General features: G+C 50.6%; 4 protein-coding genes across 4 annotated transcripts; 3 read left to right on the forward strand and 1 right to left on the reverse strand.

The window, feature by feature from the left end:
- Nucleotides 1–344: 344 nt before the first annotated feature.
- H6S33_005152 (uncharacterized protein) lies at nucleotides 345–2096 on the forward strand (the record flags this gene model as incomplete). Its single annotated transcript, XM_044836507.1, has 5 exons — nucleotides 345–672; nucleotides 736–1004; nucleotides 1068–1228; nucleotides 1292–1866; nucleotides 1933–2096. The coding sequence occupies 5 exons, from the start codon at nucleotides 345–347 to the stop codon at nucleotides 2094–2096; spliced, it is 1497 nt and encodes a 498-aa protein (XP_044690365.1).
- Nucleotides 2097–5316: 3220 nt separating this feature from the next.
- H6S33_005153 (uncharacterized protein) lies at nucleotides 5317–8417 on the reverse strand (the record flags this gene model as incomplete). Its single annotated transcript, XM_044836508.1, has 4 exons — nucleotides 5317–6186; nucleotides 6238–6744; nucleotides 6791–8343; nucleotides 8399–8417. 4 exons carry the CDS (start codon nucleotides 8415–8417, stop codon nucleotides 5317–5319), a joined length of 2949 nt encoding a protein of 982 aa, XP_044690366.1.
- Nucleotides 8418–9604: 1187 nt separating this feature from the next.
- H6S33_005154 (uncharacterized protein) lies at nucleotides 9605–11595 on the forward strand (the record flags this gene model as incomplete). Its single annotated transcript, XM_044836509.1, has 5 exons — nucleotides 9605–9609; nucleotides 9680–9707; nucleotides 9785–10270; nucleotides 10336–10501; nucleotides 10652–11595. The coding sequence occupies 5 exons, from the start codon at nucleotides 9605–9607 to the stop codon at nucleotides 11593–11595; spliced, it is 1629 nt and encodes a 542-aa protein (XP_044690367.1).
- Nucleotides 11596–13306: 1711 nt separating this feature from the next.
- H6S33_005155 (uncharacterized protein) lies at nucleotides 13307–15589 on the forward strand (the record flags this gene model as incomplete). Its single annotated transcript, XM_044836511.1, has 1 exon — nucleotides 13307–15589. The coding sequence occupies one exon, from the start codon at nucleotides 13307–13309 to the stop codon at nucleotides 15587–15589; it is 2283 nt and encodes a 760-aa protein (XP_044690368.1).
- Between the last annotated feature and the right edge of the window lie 1554 nt (nucleotides 15590–17143).

Genomic DNA, 17143 nt, shown 5'->3' on the forward strand with positions numbered 1-17143 from the left:
AACTCTAAAACCCAGCACTATGGGTACACTAGGTTCGGAGATACCGCCGCAGCACGGGATGATACCCTTATTAAGAAGGCACATCTCCAGCGTGAGGAAGGTCGCGATGCTGGTACCCGCAATAGTAAGTGATGAGCGAAGAGCGGATTCATGATAGGCTTTCACCTGCCTGCAGTTTTTCGATGCTTCGTTCCGCGCGATGCCGCACTCTCTGATAAACAAGCAGCACAGAGTCGCAACGGCCATCTGATCCCCACAGAGTGATAGCAAAAACATTTAAATACCCCCCCTCAAGCCAAACATGCAGCAGAACGCTCATCTCCAGCCAGCGCTTCAAGTCCACGATGAAGCTCCTCCCCTCTCTCCTCCTCCTTGCCCCCGCCTGCCTTGCGCGCGAGAAGTCTGTCGATGAGGCCGCCCATGCCCGCTATGCCTCCGGCGATGTAATGGCTGAAATAATGGCCCAGAAGGAGGCGACCTGGCAGCACTACCGCGACGAGGGCTACTTTAAGCCTGGCCGTTACAGGTCCAGCAATGGTTTTTACCCCTGCGTTGACGGCTCCGTCACCGTCGGTGACGGTGCGAACAGCACTTTCCAGTGTCTGAACCTCGATGTGACGGGATACCTGACGCATGAGGATCTTGGGTCAACGAATGCTACAGAGCGGATTGGTATGTAGTTTTGTACGCTGGTTGGTAGCTTGCCTTGCTAAGAATGTCTGGTTTGGCTGATAGGTAGTTCGATCTGGGGGATCACGCTCGAGGGGCGTGAGTTTGCGATTATTGGACAGGCGGACGGAACGGCGTTTGCGGAGGTTGTGGGGAAGGGGTGGTGGAACTATGTCCCATATATTGGGAAGAAGGAGGGGACGTTGGATTATATTGGGAGGCTGCCGCAACATAGTGTTCCCATCATCTGGCGCGAGATTAAGACTTATAAGCACTATGCCATCATTGGCTCTGAGGCTGTTGGACATGGTATTCAGATTTTTGATTTGAGAAATGTGGGTATCCGGTCAGTGTTTGATGTCTGCTTTGACATATAAATTCTCATATAGTTGGTATAGCTCCTCGAGGTTAGGACTTGGTGGAACCGGCTGTCGACGGCAACAAAGACATTCGATATCGTGAAAGATGTTGTTGGCCACTTTGATAAACTCCCCGTCGGCCGCTCCCACAACGTTGTCATTGCCGAAGCCAGTCAACACATCATCGCCGTCGGCGCCCAGTAAGTCCCTCGAGCTCTTTAATATAATCCTTTCCTTACATCCACATCCTAACACCCCCACAGACCCCGCGACGATACCTGCCGATCCGGCCTCATCTTCATCGACGTCTCCGACCCCAGCAATCCTACGCAAACCGGCTGCGCCGCATCCGACGGCTACGTCCACGACGCCCAATGCCTGATCTACCGCGGCCCCGACACGCGCTACAATGGTGTTGAGATCTGCTACGGCTATAACGAAGACTCGCTCACCATCTACAACATCACCGACAAAGCCGACGCGCAGATCATCTCGCGCATCTCGTACGAGGGCGCATCATACACGCATCAGGGGTGGGTGCTGGACCCGGAGAACCAGGAGTTCTTGCTGATGGACGACGAGCTGGATGAGCAGAAGAAGGCCGGGGCGGCGGCGGACCAGAGGGCGACGACGTATATTTGGAATATTGCGAATCTAGAGAAGCCGATTTTAACGGGCACGTATAAGTCGGATGTGGTGTCGATCGATCATAATCAGTATGTGCATAAGGGGTTCTCGTATCAGAGTAATTATGGGGCGGGTATGCGTATTCTGGATGTGCAGGGGATTCCGAGTGATCCGACGGGGGGAAACATAAAAGAAGTGGCATTTATCGACAGTAAGTACTCTATCCCTCTTTAAACGAAAATACGTCGGGGTGGTAGTTGACTGATGATGAACACAGTTTTCCCGGACGACGACGCGGCGCCGGCAGCGACATTTATGGGTACGTGGGGCTCGTACGGATTCTTCGAGTCGGGCCATATTATTATTAATACGTATGACCGGGGCGTGTTTGTCGTAAAGAGGAGTAAGGAAGTTGTGGGCGGGTTCCGGGCGGAGTTTTGAGAGTGTCCGTTTGTATTTTCGCCTAATGATGTGGCTTGCATTCACCGAGTGACCGGGTATGATAGACTTGATCATGGGTGATCACTCGACTCTGAGATGTGACGGTCAGGGGGATGGTTTGTTATTTGCTCATGTCCCAGATATAATTCTGATAAGATAGGATGTACAAAATCAATAAATGTGGATCGGGTTTGTCTGTCTAGTCTCTGTCATGAAAATTACGAAGTGATTTATAACGCGGACTTATGTATTGGTCAGTTGAGGCGCTTATTGATGCGCACGCTAGATTCCTTACCCCATGTGAAAGCTGGGTCATCTCCTTGAGGATTGCATCTCACTATTGAAAGTGACCTTGTAATCATTAATGGAGTGTTGTTGACGAGATGGTACATACCAAAAACAGGGCAGTAGAAGCGAGTGATAAAATATGATCCACTGCACGTAAGCTCAAAATGCCACGTACCTCGCCCAAATTATTCACATCTAGGGCTACAAATCTCACAACCCCAAGGTCGACGAAAAAGCCACCGCCCAGTCTTGACGCTATCCGCCACCAGCTATACAAACCCCACACCCTTCCTTCTCCACAGAAATACTATCCGCTACTGATCCTCCATTCTTCCTCCCCCACTCGCGTACGGAGGCGGTTGATGATCTGTTCACCTTCTTGCGACTCGCGTAAAGCTTGTGACGCAAGAAGGTGGCCAGACCAACACTCGCCTGCGGGACGACTTGAGTGGGCGGGGGAGAACGTCCATTTTGGCCCTCCGAGCGGAGTGGGGGTACTGGGCTAGAGCGGGTTTGTTCCTCCTCGCTCTCCTGCCTCCCCCTCCCCTCCCCTCCCCTCCTCAGATGGGAGATATTGGAGCGGGCTCGCCCCCCTCCCCTTCCCCCTCCCAGTGCCTCGCTCCTTTGCCCCCCTCCCCTATCGGACCTTGGGCGCAGCCGAGGGTTCGAGAGGGGTTTCTCCTCCCGCTCCCATCCCCCGCTCCCATCCCCCGCTCCCATCCCCCTATCAGGCTCTGGGCGCCGCCGAGGGTCCGAGAGGGGTTTTGTCTTCCCCCCTCCCCAACCCTTATGGATTCTGGGCGGCGCTCAGAATCCAAAGAGATTTACCTGCCGCTCCTCCCTCCCCTCCCCCCCCCCCCTTACTACTCACCGACAAGGTGGGTTAGAGTTACTTTCTCCGGCCCCGTCCTCCCAGCCCTCCTCCCTCCTCCTCCCCACCCCTATTAGACCTTGGGCGCCGCTAAGGGTCTAAGAGGGTTTTTTATCTCTCCCTAGTTCCCCAATCCCTCAGCACCCAGTCCTCCAAGCTCCCCAGACCCCTCCCAAACCCGATTTGTCGGGGAGGGGCCAAGGGATGGCCGGAAAACCGAGTGATATTTGATGACTCAAATAAATGTAGTTTAGAAATGTAGGTAAAAGTTACTAATATAGTACTAATGAGAGTATCGTAGTAGTGAAATTCCCACAGTTGTATATTGTAGTTGTAATTTTCGGGGGAATGTATCGAGCGAGTTGTTTCTCAGGGTCTTTATTAGTCTCGTTGAGGGTTTGATAGTAGGTTTCTTCGATAAAATACTCCACAAATACCAACAACTCCGTCTCCGCACTTCTGATGGTCAGTTATTCTTAACTTTCAACTTGATCGAGTACTATGGGACTAATAAATCGATTGCATTTCTTCTCCATAGCAGCCCAATTTTTCTATCACTATACTCACGTGTTCACTAAATCAGATGCGGGAGTGAGTGTAGGCCTTTCGATGGTATCCGAGTCTTCAATAGTATAGTAACCCTATGGTACAAGATCGGGGCCCGAGGGGGGGGGGAGAGGGTTAATATAAACACAAAAATTAGCTTTGTGATAAACATTAACAGTTTTTGCGGTAAACTGCAGAATTATTTACCATAAACATTATCCCTTAAACCGTCAGGCGAAATTGAAATCAGCGGCACTCAAACCCTTTACGGTAATCGTGATAAAATCTACTCATCCAGTGTGGGAGTTGTAGTCTTCGGCATGTGGCTGCATTCGTTATGGGTCGTGATACATAGAAGTTTGTTTCCCGCGTTTCTTATATCACGGTTACCATAAAGGGTTTGAGTGCCGATTTTGATTTTGCCTGACGGTTTAAGGGATAAGCTCGTGGACCACACTAAGCATGTAGTAGAGCCGAGCACGTTGACGCACGTTTACTTTCTTCTTCCTCCCCCACCGTTGTTCTCCGTTGCTGGTCGTCGCCGCAGACATAACATCTCCGTTCCCCTACTGCGCCCATTGCCTAACGAGAACCTCCTATTCCTGATATACATATTTTATTTACATATTAAGATAACAAAAATATTTTAACACGATAAAAAGATCATCTGCATGGCCTGTACACAAAAAGAACAAAAGGTTGCATTGATAGTCAGAGCCATAGCTACAACCCCCACCCCTGGATTGAACCCTTAGCCTTCTGTAATCGAAGGGGGTCCAATCTCACGGTGTCCGTCCGGGGGCGAGTGTTAACCGTTAGGCCACACTCGCCATGTGTGTTTTTCGTCCCAGGTGCTATTTGAATGCCAAGGATACGGTTATTGCCATACCTCACTTAGCTTAAAGTAGTAACCATCACCCAGTTTATTTTGGGTTTATTGAAAACTGCAGAGTATAACTTAAACCCACTTATATTTTATCTTCATGGTACGAAGGTCCTTTGCCCATAAAACAACAGAAGTCAAGTTCTCAAGCATAACTATCCATATGTGCGACACCAACTCCGTTTTAATTTTCCAGGTATGTAAAAAAACACGATCAAAGAGGTAGGTAGGATTAATTACATATATATCTCCTCGAACCACCTCAATCTCATGGACCGCACCGCAACAGTGCACCAGGAGGAGACGTAATCTCGTATCCAGCTCTACCTCAGCACTGCAGTACTATATCGAGCCCCACGAAAAAAAAACCGCACCATGAACCGTTGAGACAGAGCAATGAAAGATTTTTCATGAAACCAGAACACCCCACCCGACACGAAGACAAGAGATATAACAGGCCAGAAGGGTAGTAGATACACATGAAAAGAGAGCACTTATGTGAAAGAGATATAGAGAAAGATACGAAAGGAAATTATAGATGCAGTAAGTGTAAGATCAGTGGGGTAAAATTTACATAGGCGTGCTTTTATGAGGTTTTTTATGCAGCGAGATACCCATGTTGCATTCTCCACCTAGTTTTGGAACAAAAACTGCATATCAGCAGGCGTCAACTTATCCATCGCGCCCTGATCACCGCCCACAGTGGCATGGATCATCCTCGCCTTCTTCTCCTGTAAGTCTAGGATACGGGACTCAATACTGTCCTCGATGATCAGCCTAGTGACCTTGCAGGCTCTTGTTTGGCCAATACGATGAATTCTGTCAGCAGCCTGCCACTCCACCGACGGATTCCACCACGGGTCCATGATGAACACCTGGGACGCCTCAATGAGATTTAGCGCAACACCTCCAGCTTTGAGAGAAACGAGGAAGACTGTGGTTTCCACATTCTCCATGAAGTGCTGAATGGTTGCATTGCGCTGACTGGGTGTCATGCTACCTTCCAGCATCGCAGTCTGGAAACCGGCCTTACGCAGCCTCCATTCTACCAATTGTAGCATGGATGTAAACTGGGAGAATACGATCGATTTTATCGTATGATTTTGGCTTCTAAGCTTATAAAGCTCTTCAACGAGAGCCTCGATCTTGGTCGAACTATGCCACTGGCTCATGTCGATACGATTGATGATAGAGTTCTTTTTGACAATTGTGCCCTCGTCAACCTCAATGGCAGGTGCAGTAAGGTCGATATTCAGCGTGATATGACACTTAGGGCAGTCCGGATTGGACTCGCCATCAAAACCAGAAATATACTCCTGTACACACATTCGGCAGAATGTGTGATGACATTTACTCTTGATGGCGTCCTCGGCTTCATCGTCGCAGAGAGAACAAACCAGAGTGTTCTGGCCGTCAAGAGCTTCCTTCTTAAGGACAAGATCCGGATGGTCCGCAAGTTGGCGCATACGAGTGATGAGAGTAAAGATATTCGCATAATTGTTCTGCGATAGAAATTAGAATACTGTGGGAAACTCAATTTATATAGAGCTTACCAAGACGACACCATGCGCAACGTATGTGTTGAACTTCCTCTTTGAATCACCGTATATCGAATCATAAACATCAAGTTCCTCCTCATTGAAGTAATCCCTTCTGACCTTCACGATTTTTGGTGGTAGCCCAAGATCATCAGCGCGCTCCTCCTTAGTACGTCGGAGCATGATGTGCTTCAGCAAAATCTGCAACTTCCCGAAAGCAGCCTTGCCAGGTCCCTCATTCCCGTGATTCTGGATAGGCTTGAGCAACTCGTGGTTGAAAAGACAAAGATGGTGCATTGGACTATGCCCACAGTCATCGCAACCACGATTAGCCTTAAATTTCCAGTTCAGCGACTTGCAAGGGCAGTTGCGGCAATAGTAGAAACTGAATGGATCTGCTTCAAGAAAGCGGAGAAGAGAGAAAAGCTCCCCAATGCGGTTCTGGAGCGGTGTTCCAGAAAGACAAAGCTTGTATTTTGTCTGCAGCGCAAACGCCGCCTTCGCAGATTTGCTCGATCGATCCTATTATGGTTAGTTATGCACTCGCAGTAGGAAAAGTTTGCCAAACCTTGATATTGTGCGCTTCGTCGAGAATCACCCTGTTAAATTTTAACATGTGTATGGGGCTATCCTGTTTGTAGATTCCATCCTTCCTCTTGAAACCGGTCGTCTGCTTCCTATATATGCTTTCCAGAACACTATAGGTAGTCATGATCACATCGGCCTGGGCCAATACCTCGGGGTCCTCCTCCCTGTTCGCACCATGGTAGGAGATCACGCTCAACGCGTTATTAGTGTGTTTCTTGATCTCGTTTTCCCACTGAACTAGTGCAACTGTTGGGGCTATAACCAAGTTCGGCTTTGCACGAGGCTCGGACATGAGTAAACCAATTGTCTGAATTGTCTTACCCATGCCCATTTCATCAGCAAGAATGCCGCCCCTGAAGATAGTTTGTTCTTGGGCGCGAAGCCAATTAAGACCCTCCAACTGGAAGGGCAACATAGTCAATGATAAACCGTCAGGCTGTGTGGCTTTCTCAACAGGAATCTTGGGACGCTGGTCAAGCTCATCCCAAACAGTCGCAAGCTCTGGATGCCGATGTAGAAGCTGCTGGCGGATAGTTTCATCCCTAGATCTACCAGGGAATCCTGGTCTTCTTCTAGGAGCTCTAGGGGCTCGATTTATTCGGCGGTGTGTTGTTGAAACTTCCAAACGAGGCATATCACCGTCATAAGCAATCCTGCGGTCAACCCACAAGCTTGTCCCTTCTTCATCGGAATCTTCACCAGCTGTCTCGATTTCTGAAAGGTCGCTACCAGAGAAGCTAGAGTCTGTCATGTCACTTGCTTCATCTTCTGTGATGTCTGGAACCTCCGTCAGAACTGCTGGCGGTTCGATGTCCGAAGATATATCAATTGGGGCCCTCCCCCCGCCCCCCGCTCTGTTTCCAGAGGAGCGGATTGGTTTGGCTGAAGGTTTGGCCTTAGCTTTACCTTTAACTTTTGCTTTTCCTTTGGCTTTACTTTTGCCTTTACCTCTAACTGGAGCGGGTTCGTCGAAATCCTCATCTAGGCTATCATCTTCATCGTCTTCGGGCTCAGAGAGCTCACTCTCTTCCAGGCTATCCTTGGCTGCTTCATCATCCGCTGTGTCTTCATTTTCGTCTTGAGAATCTGCAACCTCAAGACTAGTAGCAGAATATCTGGTTCTTCTAGTGGCAACAGAAACTACTACCTCTTTCCCCTTTCCCTTCGGGGGTCTAGAGGAAATGGTGCTGCTCCTAGAGCTTGGAGCAGTAGGAGGTGTATCTACGTCTTCCTCGTCAAGAGAATTGGCGTATGAATTGGCGGCCGTGGATGTTGATGAGCTCGCGGCTTTAGCTTCGTCGTTAACCTCAATTTCAATCCTAACGCTTTTTCTTGTGCGCTTTGCAGGGGGCTTGGAGACAGTTATAGCCTCATCGGTTAAATCCCCATCTGAATCAGATACATGGTTACGCTTATGTGTTCCTGTAGTGATGGTGCTAGTAGTGGCTTTGGGTGTTACTGCAGTGATAGTAGTAGTAGCTTTGGATGTGGCAGCAGCTTGACTTGTAGAAGCAGCAGTTTCCAGCCGAGTTGCTAGAAAGAAAAGATTTAGCGGAATATTCTGCAATTGAATAAAATAATAACTTACAAGAACGACGAGCAACCATCTTTAATGTGGTGGTCTATTTCCCTCAAATGGATTGTAGATGTGAATTCTTCAATTGTTGTGGTTGCTGTTTGCCACAATTCTCAATCTGAAGGGTCTGGAAATCGTCAAGGTCAGAAAAATACAAGCTCGTGTGTTGTTAGATGGAAAGAGTCTTATTTCATTGAAACATACCAATGAAGGAGGCTCAAGTGAATCTTTCCGGATCTTCACTGAGAACAAGGAACCTGTGTCGGGGGAGCTTATATAAGGATTGTCTGTGAACAAAAAAATATGTAGCTATGTCGACATGAAAGTGTTATATGACAAAGAGCGAAAGTAGGCAAGAGAGAGAGATGGACAACAAATTTTCAAGATGCAGAGATGGTAAAGAAGCGGAGTGACGGTGCACAGGTGGAAGGGAGGGGAAGAAAATTTGGGGAGGGAGGAAGAAGACAGCCAAGGGATGTTGTCTCAGTGGAATCGCAAGCAATGATTACAAGGTCCTCGGGCAAGGGACCAACCAAACTTCAAAACTTTCTTTAACGATTAATGTATTTACTAGCAATTACTGGTACCCACACAGTCCTCGGTAGATAGATACATGTGCTCTACATGTAGATAAGATAGGGGACAGAGCCGGGTGCACCATCTCACCTTGCTCTGCCTCCTTCGAACTTGCTACTAGTATATACAGCTAGCTATGGACCCTCATCGCACTGCGGGTCTTCGCGAGTGGCGATAAGCAGAGCGAGAGGAAAAAACGCGTCTCCCCAGTTGTTTGCGGGACACTTTACGCGTTGTGACTCCGACATGCATCAACCTTCGTGTTCGCCCGCCTTGGCAGTTGGCTAGTCGATTCTTTCCGGGTATCGAGAACGATTGTTTGGGTTAGAAGGATCGGATTCCTCTGGGGCGGGCAAGGATTAAGATTGTTGCCACTGCAGGGTGCTGCAGCCACTTTACACGCCCCCCCCGTTATCCGTAGGTCTGCGCGTTCCTCAGAATGCCGTCCTGATAGTTGGTGGTTGAGTTAGTGGTACACAACTCTAACACCTTCACTTCACCTCATATCACACATCCTCTGTTTTCTCGGGCCTCTTAGAATCTCCATCACACAAACCAAACCTTAGAAATGTGAATATGCTCTCTCTACACATAGATCCTCAAGCTAACAATCAACCAGGTCGAGACGAGACAGAGGAGGCAATGGCGTGCGTGGGCCGTAAGTTTCCATAATTCCGCCTAATATGGGAAAATCTGATACTGATAATTGATCTTTAGAAACTCGGCTATGACAGAATTCCTGCGCGTACGTCACACTACCCAGAAGTCGAAATTCGGGAAGCTTCAAAGCACCAAAAACAAAATTCGCTGACCTCACCATAGGACAAAGGAATCAATGCCGCTGATATCCGCCGCCGTGCACTTGAACGTGCTGAAGCCGCTGAAGCTGCTGAAGCTGCTGAAGGTGAAGTTTCGTCTCCAGCACCAGCCTCGGCCCCAACCACTCGTCGCCGTCGTGGGCAACCTGAGAGCGAAGCCGGTCCTTCCACGGAGCAGCCTTCCTCCTCAACAGCTGCAGAAACTAAAAAACGAAAGAAGGATGGTTGGAGAATGAAATCTGTCTCAGTCCCTGGGCAAATCGCATTCTGTGCGGAATGTGATTGCCGTTTCACCGTGACAGCATATTCCCGCAACAGCCCAGACGGCGACGGATTACTATGCAACACATGCGGGGCACGTGATGCTGGTGCTAAGAAAAAGGAGAAGAAAAAGAGGGTTGTGGCCAAAAGGGGAAAGAAGGAGGGTGCAAAGAATATCCTAGATGGAAAAGTGTGGGGACCAAAAACTTTGAGGGAACTTTGTATCAATGTGAGCGCCTTGAAGGATGTCTGGGGTTCAAATATCTATTGCTATGGACTGCTGACTTAATATAGCTCGTTGCGAAATACATTGATGATGTTGAAGCTCTGGGTGATATCGGTGCAATGAACATGGATCTTATATGCCAGATCATTTCCCGAAACCGTAGGCTTAATAACAACACCATGAAGCTATTTCTAGACCCGGGAAGCACCAGACTCAATATTTATGATTGCTCCAGTAAGTTTTCATCTTGTTTTAAAGTGCCAAATACTCACCCATTAATTAAGTCCTAAGAATTCTTGGTAGCAACGACCTCACAAAATTTCTCAGGACTTAATTAACGCGCGAGTATTCCACCTCTAAAACATTCATTCTAACCCACCTTAGAAATCGAAGCCAACGAGCTCCAATCCATTGCTTCCGTCGTTCCTACTCTCCGCCACCTCTCCCTCTCCTTTTGTGGTAACATGACAGACACAGTTCTCACCTACTACGCGCACCAGCTACATTCTCTAAACTCCCTCCATCTTGGTGGCCCCTTCCTCGTCACAGTGGAATGCTATCACAGCTTCTTCAAGCTAGTCGGTTCCCGCCTTACAAGCCTCAAGCTCACCGACACTGCGCGCATCACTGCCTCTGTCATCGAGTCCATCGTTGACAACTGCCCCAACCTCACCGAGCTCCGTCTCTCCGACCTCAACAAATTTGATGACGAGTGCACGCGCCTCCTTACAGGCCTGACCAAGCTCGAGGTCCTCGAGATCTCAAGCCCCGGCCGCGAAGTCAGTGATAAAGCTATTATTGATCTCCTATCCTCCATTGGGGATGGATTAAAGGAGCTTGATCTCACCCGCTGCCAGGAGCTCACTGATGAAATCCTGCCGTTGATCCGCGCTCGGTGTACAGATCTACAGATCCTGACGCTGGAAGACTGTGAACAGCTTACCAACGAGGGTGTGGCTGCACTATTCACAGATTGGAGCAATTCGGGTCTCTCGCATCTAAATCTCTCACGCATCGTCAACTTGTCTGATGAAGCTCTTCACGCCGTCCTCGATCACTCAGGGACCAATCTAGAGGTCCTTAACCTCAACTCCTGTGGGAAACTGACCGACGTTGGGCTTGGAGCTCTCGGGAGGGGGTTTGGAAGGCTAGAGGAAATTGACTTGGGCTTTATTGGGGCCGTCAACGATAGCGTTCTAGAGGACTTGGGGAGGAGCTGCAAGGTACTAAAGACGATCAAAGTATGGGGCGTGTTGAGGTGCACTGGGTGTGCTAGCTTGCCTACTGGCTTGCAGGTGGTTGGCGTGCAGGAGATTGCTAGTCGTTGATACTCCCATATATATTCCGGTTTTCGTTTTCCCGAAGTCTCACAAGATGACATGCATGTTACAATCTTTATTTAGGAGTTTTCAAGGACCTTTTTCTCTCTTGAGCCATAGGTACCTATCAATATTCAATAAAATACCACATTTCTTTCAGTAGCTAAAGCTAAAGCACTTGATACCTTCCTAGAAAGCGGAGAGAGGAAAAGAAGAACTTAAGCCATAGAGATGGTTGTGGAGATTTAATGAGGAGCCCATCTCTTAAGTCCTTCAACAACCGAGTGATAGCCCATGATGACGGTTTACGCTCGACATCCATGACCTGAGGGAGGGCCGGAGGTGGGGACCACCCCCCATCCTGATCTTGGGATGCCTGTGGATACAAGAAGCCCCCCCGATTCCACAGCACCACACCGCACTAGTGTAGCTATAGCATGGTCCCTACATCTTGATGCTTCCAACATCAAACGTCCTTCATCCTCACCACAAACTTGGCCCCAAAAGTATACCCACCAACATGTAGGCACTCTCTCCTACACCACTTCCACTTCTTGAAGGGGTCGGACCTACGACCCTCCAATACCCCGATTAACGCGGCCCGAAAGCGGAATCAACACAAGGAAGGTAATGTCACCACTACACCACCGAAGCTGCTAGTGTATTTGGGGCGGAAAAAACCTATTTGAGCCTTATAGCGGATTTGGGGCACATCTTGGAGGTGATAAAACCTCATTTCGATTCGAAGTTGTTCTCGTATCAAGAAAGGGTACCGCCTACTATGTAACCCAGCTAGCCTCATATCACGCCGTACTAGTGTGTGATTTCATGGGAGGCATATCGTATATCGAGACGAGCCCAGATTGAAGGCACCCACCATCGTTCTTTATGGACAACGCCGGTTAGTTTCAACTCTCAAGGTCCCAAAACCCAAACATCCGCGCAGAACAGCGCCCTACAAAATAAACTCAAGAAACCAAACCAGCCCATACAAGTAGCTCTGAGCACCAGAAATCTACCTTTCGAAGCTTCCATACCAAACCCTGTACTCGCTAGCTCCCACAACCACGTGACACGAATGGAGCACCTCAACCCTAACCCACGACCCGTTTAAAGAATTTTTTTTTTCATCCCATCTCTTCTCCGACGTCAACCAACCACAACCAACAACCAACATCAACATCAACAACGACGTCTCACAGGTTGAAGGGATATTCTAGGTTTCATACTTCCTGTCACATAATTCAATAGACTCAGGATGTAAGCCTACCTTACCTTACTACTCTCTGTTTCGTTTCTCTTTTTTTTTTTGTTGTGGCGGATATATATGCAGCAAGCAGAGAGTTCTTCAGCGATTTTATACACCCCCAGGGATCAGCTGAGGAGCGGTTCTTATTATGAACGCGGGGTTACAAATGCTCCAGTCTTGCAAGAGTCAAAACCGTATGTTTGAGGCTGCTGTTGCCTGTACAGTGGAATTGTGGCCATAGAAAAGCGGGAAATTACAATACATACCCCTCCAATATCTGATATCTACATTTTTTTGTTTGTTTGTTTGCGCTCCTGCGCGGTGTTAGTAGAATCATGTATCTCCAACCATTTCCAAATAAACGGTCATTACCGCATTGCATTGTCCCACCAACGACCCAAAATCCTGCACAGTGACGCTGACCGCGGGGCCCCACCTCCCCCACCAGTCTCCCCAAGCCACCAAACCACCATGGACACCATCGCGCTCATCTCCGGCGGCAAAGACTCCTTCTTCTCCCTCCTCCACGCCATCTCCAACAACCACCGCATAGTCGCCCTCGCCAACCTGCACCCGCCCACGCCCAACACCCCCGCCACCACAACCACCATCCACCCCACCGCCGCCGCCCCGCCCACCTTCACGGCCCCCGCCGCCGCCACCCCCGACGAGCTCGACTCCTTCATGTACCAGACGGTCGGCCACGCGCTGCTCCCCTTCTACCCCCACGCGCTCTCCCTCCCGCTCTACCGCCACCCCATCACGGGCCGCAGCGCCGACCAGAACCTCGCCTACTCCCTGACCGCCAACGACGAGACCGAAGACCTGCTGCCGCTGCTGCGCCACATCATGGCGCGCCACCCGGGCGTCAAGGCAGTCTGCACGGGCGCCATCCTGAGCACGTACCAGCGCACGCGCATCGAGAGCGTGTGTGCGCGGCTGGGGCTGACGTCGCTGTCGTATCTGTGGCAGCGCGGGCAGGGGGCGCTGCTGGAGGAGATGGCGGGCGTGGGGCTGGAGCCGCGGATCGTGAAGGTTGCGGCGGTGGGGCTGGATGCGGAGCGGTGGGTGTGGAGGTGTGTGGTTGACCCGGCGGTCAGGATGGAGCTGGAGGGGCTGAGGAGGAGGTGGGGGGTGCATGTGGCGGGCGAGGGCGGGGAGTATGAGACGATTGTGGTGGATGGGCCCGGGTGGAGGGGGAGGATTGAGGTGGAGGAGGGGCAGAGGGAGATTGTGGAGGGTGCGGGAGGGGTCGGGCATCTGAAGGTGCTCGGCGCGAGGTTTGTGGAGAGGGAAGGAGAGGCGGTGGGGCAAGAGGAGTGGGTGAAGGACCTGAGGAAGCCGGGTCTGTGGGATAAGGTATTTGCGGACATTCTGAGGATCATTGACACCGGGGACGATATCACTCCCGCAGAATCGCCGAAAAGCACCATACCACTCTCCGGCGGCCCCAGCATCCCCACCGCCCAAACCTCCCAGTCCGGAAATCTCGTATTCATAACCAACCTCTCCAGCCCCTCCCCCACCTCCACCATCACCGAAGAAGCCCAGTCCGTAATGACCCTCCTCTCCCAGAACCTCTCCACCCTCAACACCTCCTTCTCCTCCATCACCTCCACCACCCTCCTCCTCCGCTCCATGTCCGACTTTGCCGCCATAAACAGCGTCTACTCCTCCTTCTTCACCGCCCCCAACCCGCCCTCCCGCGTCTGCGTCTCCGTCGGCTCCCGCCTCCCAGCCAACACCAACATCCTCCTCTCCGCAACCATCGACCTCCCCGCCAAGTCCCCGCGCAAAGGGCTGCACGTCCAGTCCCGCTCCTACTGGGCACCCGCCAACATCGGCCCCTACTCCCAGGCCATCAGTGTCGACGGGTGGACAGCGCTCGCGGGGATGGTCCCGCTCGTCCCAAGCTCCATGGAGGTGCTCAACCCTGGCGCCAGCCGCGCTGACGTGAGTGCGCAGGCGGTCATGGCGCTCCAGCATATGTGGCGGGTTGCGACAGCGACCGAGGTGACGGTGCTGTTGGGGTGTGTGGCGTATGTGGTGGGGCCTGTGGGCGCGGCGGCGGCCACGGCGGCGTGGAAAGAGCTGTGGAGGGGATGGAAGGGCGAGGCGGGGTGGAAGGGGCTGTTTGGGGCCGATGAGGACGAGGAGGAGGAGGATGATGATGAGGAGCCGGCGGAGGTTGAGACGGGTGTACGGCCGCCGCTGCTTATAGTCTCGGTGGAAGAGCTGCCGCGTGGCTGTGCGGTCGAGTGGGCGGGCGTGGGCTTTGATCCGGAGTGGATCCAGAGGGCGCGGGGTGAGTACTACACCGATGATGACAACGACGACTCGAAGGCCAGCGACGACTGGGGCGTCAAGGCGTGCGCCGAGACATGCAGCAGCGGGATCGTGACCTCGTCTGGCGTCTATTACGGCGGGTGGGCGAATGGCCGGAGCATCTGTGGTGGCGGGGTGGGGATACTCTGTCTGCCTGTTTCTTCGGAGGTGGATAGGTGCACGGCTCTGGCGCAGGAGGTGGCAGAGAAGGTGGGTGCCGAGGTGATGGGCTTTGGGGCTGCGGAGGCAAGGGTGTATATTCCGGCTGTGACGGGAACGGTGAGCGAGTTCTCGGCGGCCTGGGGGAAAGCGATGTGTGAGACGAAGGTGGCGGTCATGTTTGTGCCTGTTGAGCAGGTGTGGGACTGCGACGGCCAGTTGGCGGGGCTGGGTGCTGTGGTGAGGAGGGTTGGGCGGATGGCTGCGTGAGCTGCTTTGACAAGGGAGACTTTTACTGTGTCGTTTTGAGAAACGACTGTATGCACTACATAAATAGACCCCACATAATCGCCGTCTCGGCCTTTCTCTCCATTTAACATGATCTTACATAGCCGTAGAACATCACTTATCTCATGAATTGCTCCTCTCTCATCCAGATTGAATACTCCACCATCGCCAAATCTCAATTTAGAGGGATAACCAGTGCACCAAGAAGATGATTTCTAAAGGAGATTATCCGCAATGGAAGCAATCAGATTTAATCAAAGCTAACGGCATCTTTGCGCAATTAGAGCAATGTCAAAGGTACTAACATCTTAGGCGCGAAGCTGGTCATTCGGTAGCTCATCACAGGCTATCACTCGCACTAAAATCTTCCAACCAGGGTCCTAGACCAATGAGATGGAGGCTATTTCGCACTAGTAATATTGACATCTGATAAGATCATAGAGCCTATTCAACCCTTGCCATTTTTTTTTTTTTTTTTAGCACAGTAGGCGCAAAATCCAAGACGTAGCCTCTCGACCCATTCCATGGGAAATGCTTATGTAGAATTATTCATTCTGAGGCCTAGGCGCCAATTGGTGGCGTTTATTGCGAAGAACTTTTCTGGTAGGAAGCCACTTCCGCAATTGCAGTGTCAAGTTTAAAGCCCGCATACGCAGGGCCTGATTGATAATGATTTCGTGCTATTTCTGACGTTGTCACTTTGCTCGTTTTTGAGATGCTTGCATCCGTGAGTTGTTACTCTGGATTGATGTACAGTGTCCTCATATGTACGGATAGAGTACTCCTCTTTGGATCGAGAGCAGCGGTACTCTAGAGCATGTAGATATGCTGATCCTCCGGGTTAACATTTGTGGTTCGAGGTTGATGGGACGGTTCCCACTCGTGATTGGACGCTGTTTACCGGGATGTCCAGCGAATACCGAGGTCGCGCGGGATAAACACCTAGAGTACTTAGTAGCAAGTAGTAGCTCCACTCCCTTTTACTGGCGGCTACCAATACGTGTCACTTCTCTGTGGCTCTACCTGAAAGGCGCAGTATAATTTTTCAATGCCCCCAGCTACTGCGAGTATTTGTATTTCTGATCCTTCCTGCGTCCTGGCCAGCCGGGGTCTCTCGGCAGTATGTACCAACTTTATCGTTATCAAAAGTGCCTCTACGATAAACATTCCCAAGTGTGAAGTGCGTCGTCATAGTCGTAGTAATCGTTCTGAAACAAAACGGTTTCTTTCTTGACTTTTAACGTGTAACGTCGGCGGGTTGGCCCTGCAAGCACGTTTTTTTTTTTTTTATCGACCCTGAAATTGCGGCTCTGTAATCGAAGGGAGGGTCCGAAAATCAGCACCTTTTTGGGTCTTTTTCCCTGCATATGACAAATTTCACTTCAATTGTTTTTTTGCCAGCTCAGGAAAATTTCTATAGGTTTTTCGCAATTTTGGGTTAAAGGCTTCGTTGTGTATTACTATTCGCAGTAATACTGCTGACAGAGAACGACGTCCAGACCTCACGCTGGAAACCACCGCTACCCGAAAACGAGC

Source organism: Morchella sextelata, assembly GCF_020137385.1.
Source record: "Morchella sextelata strain SCLS chromosome Unknown scls_19, whole genome shotgun sequence".
Classification (NCBI taxonomy): domain Eukaryota; kingdom Fungi; phylum Ascomycota; class Pezizomycetes; order Pezizales; family Morchellaceae; genus Morchella; species Morchella sextelata.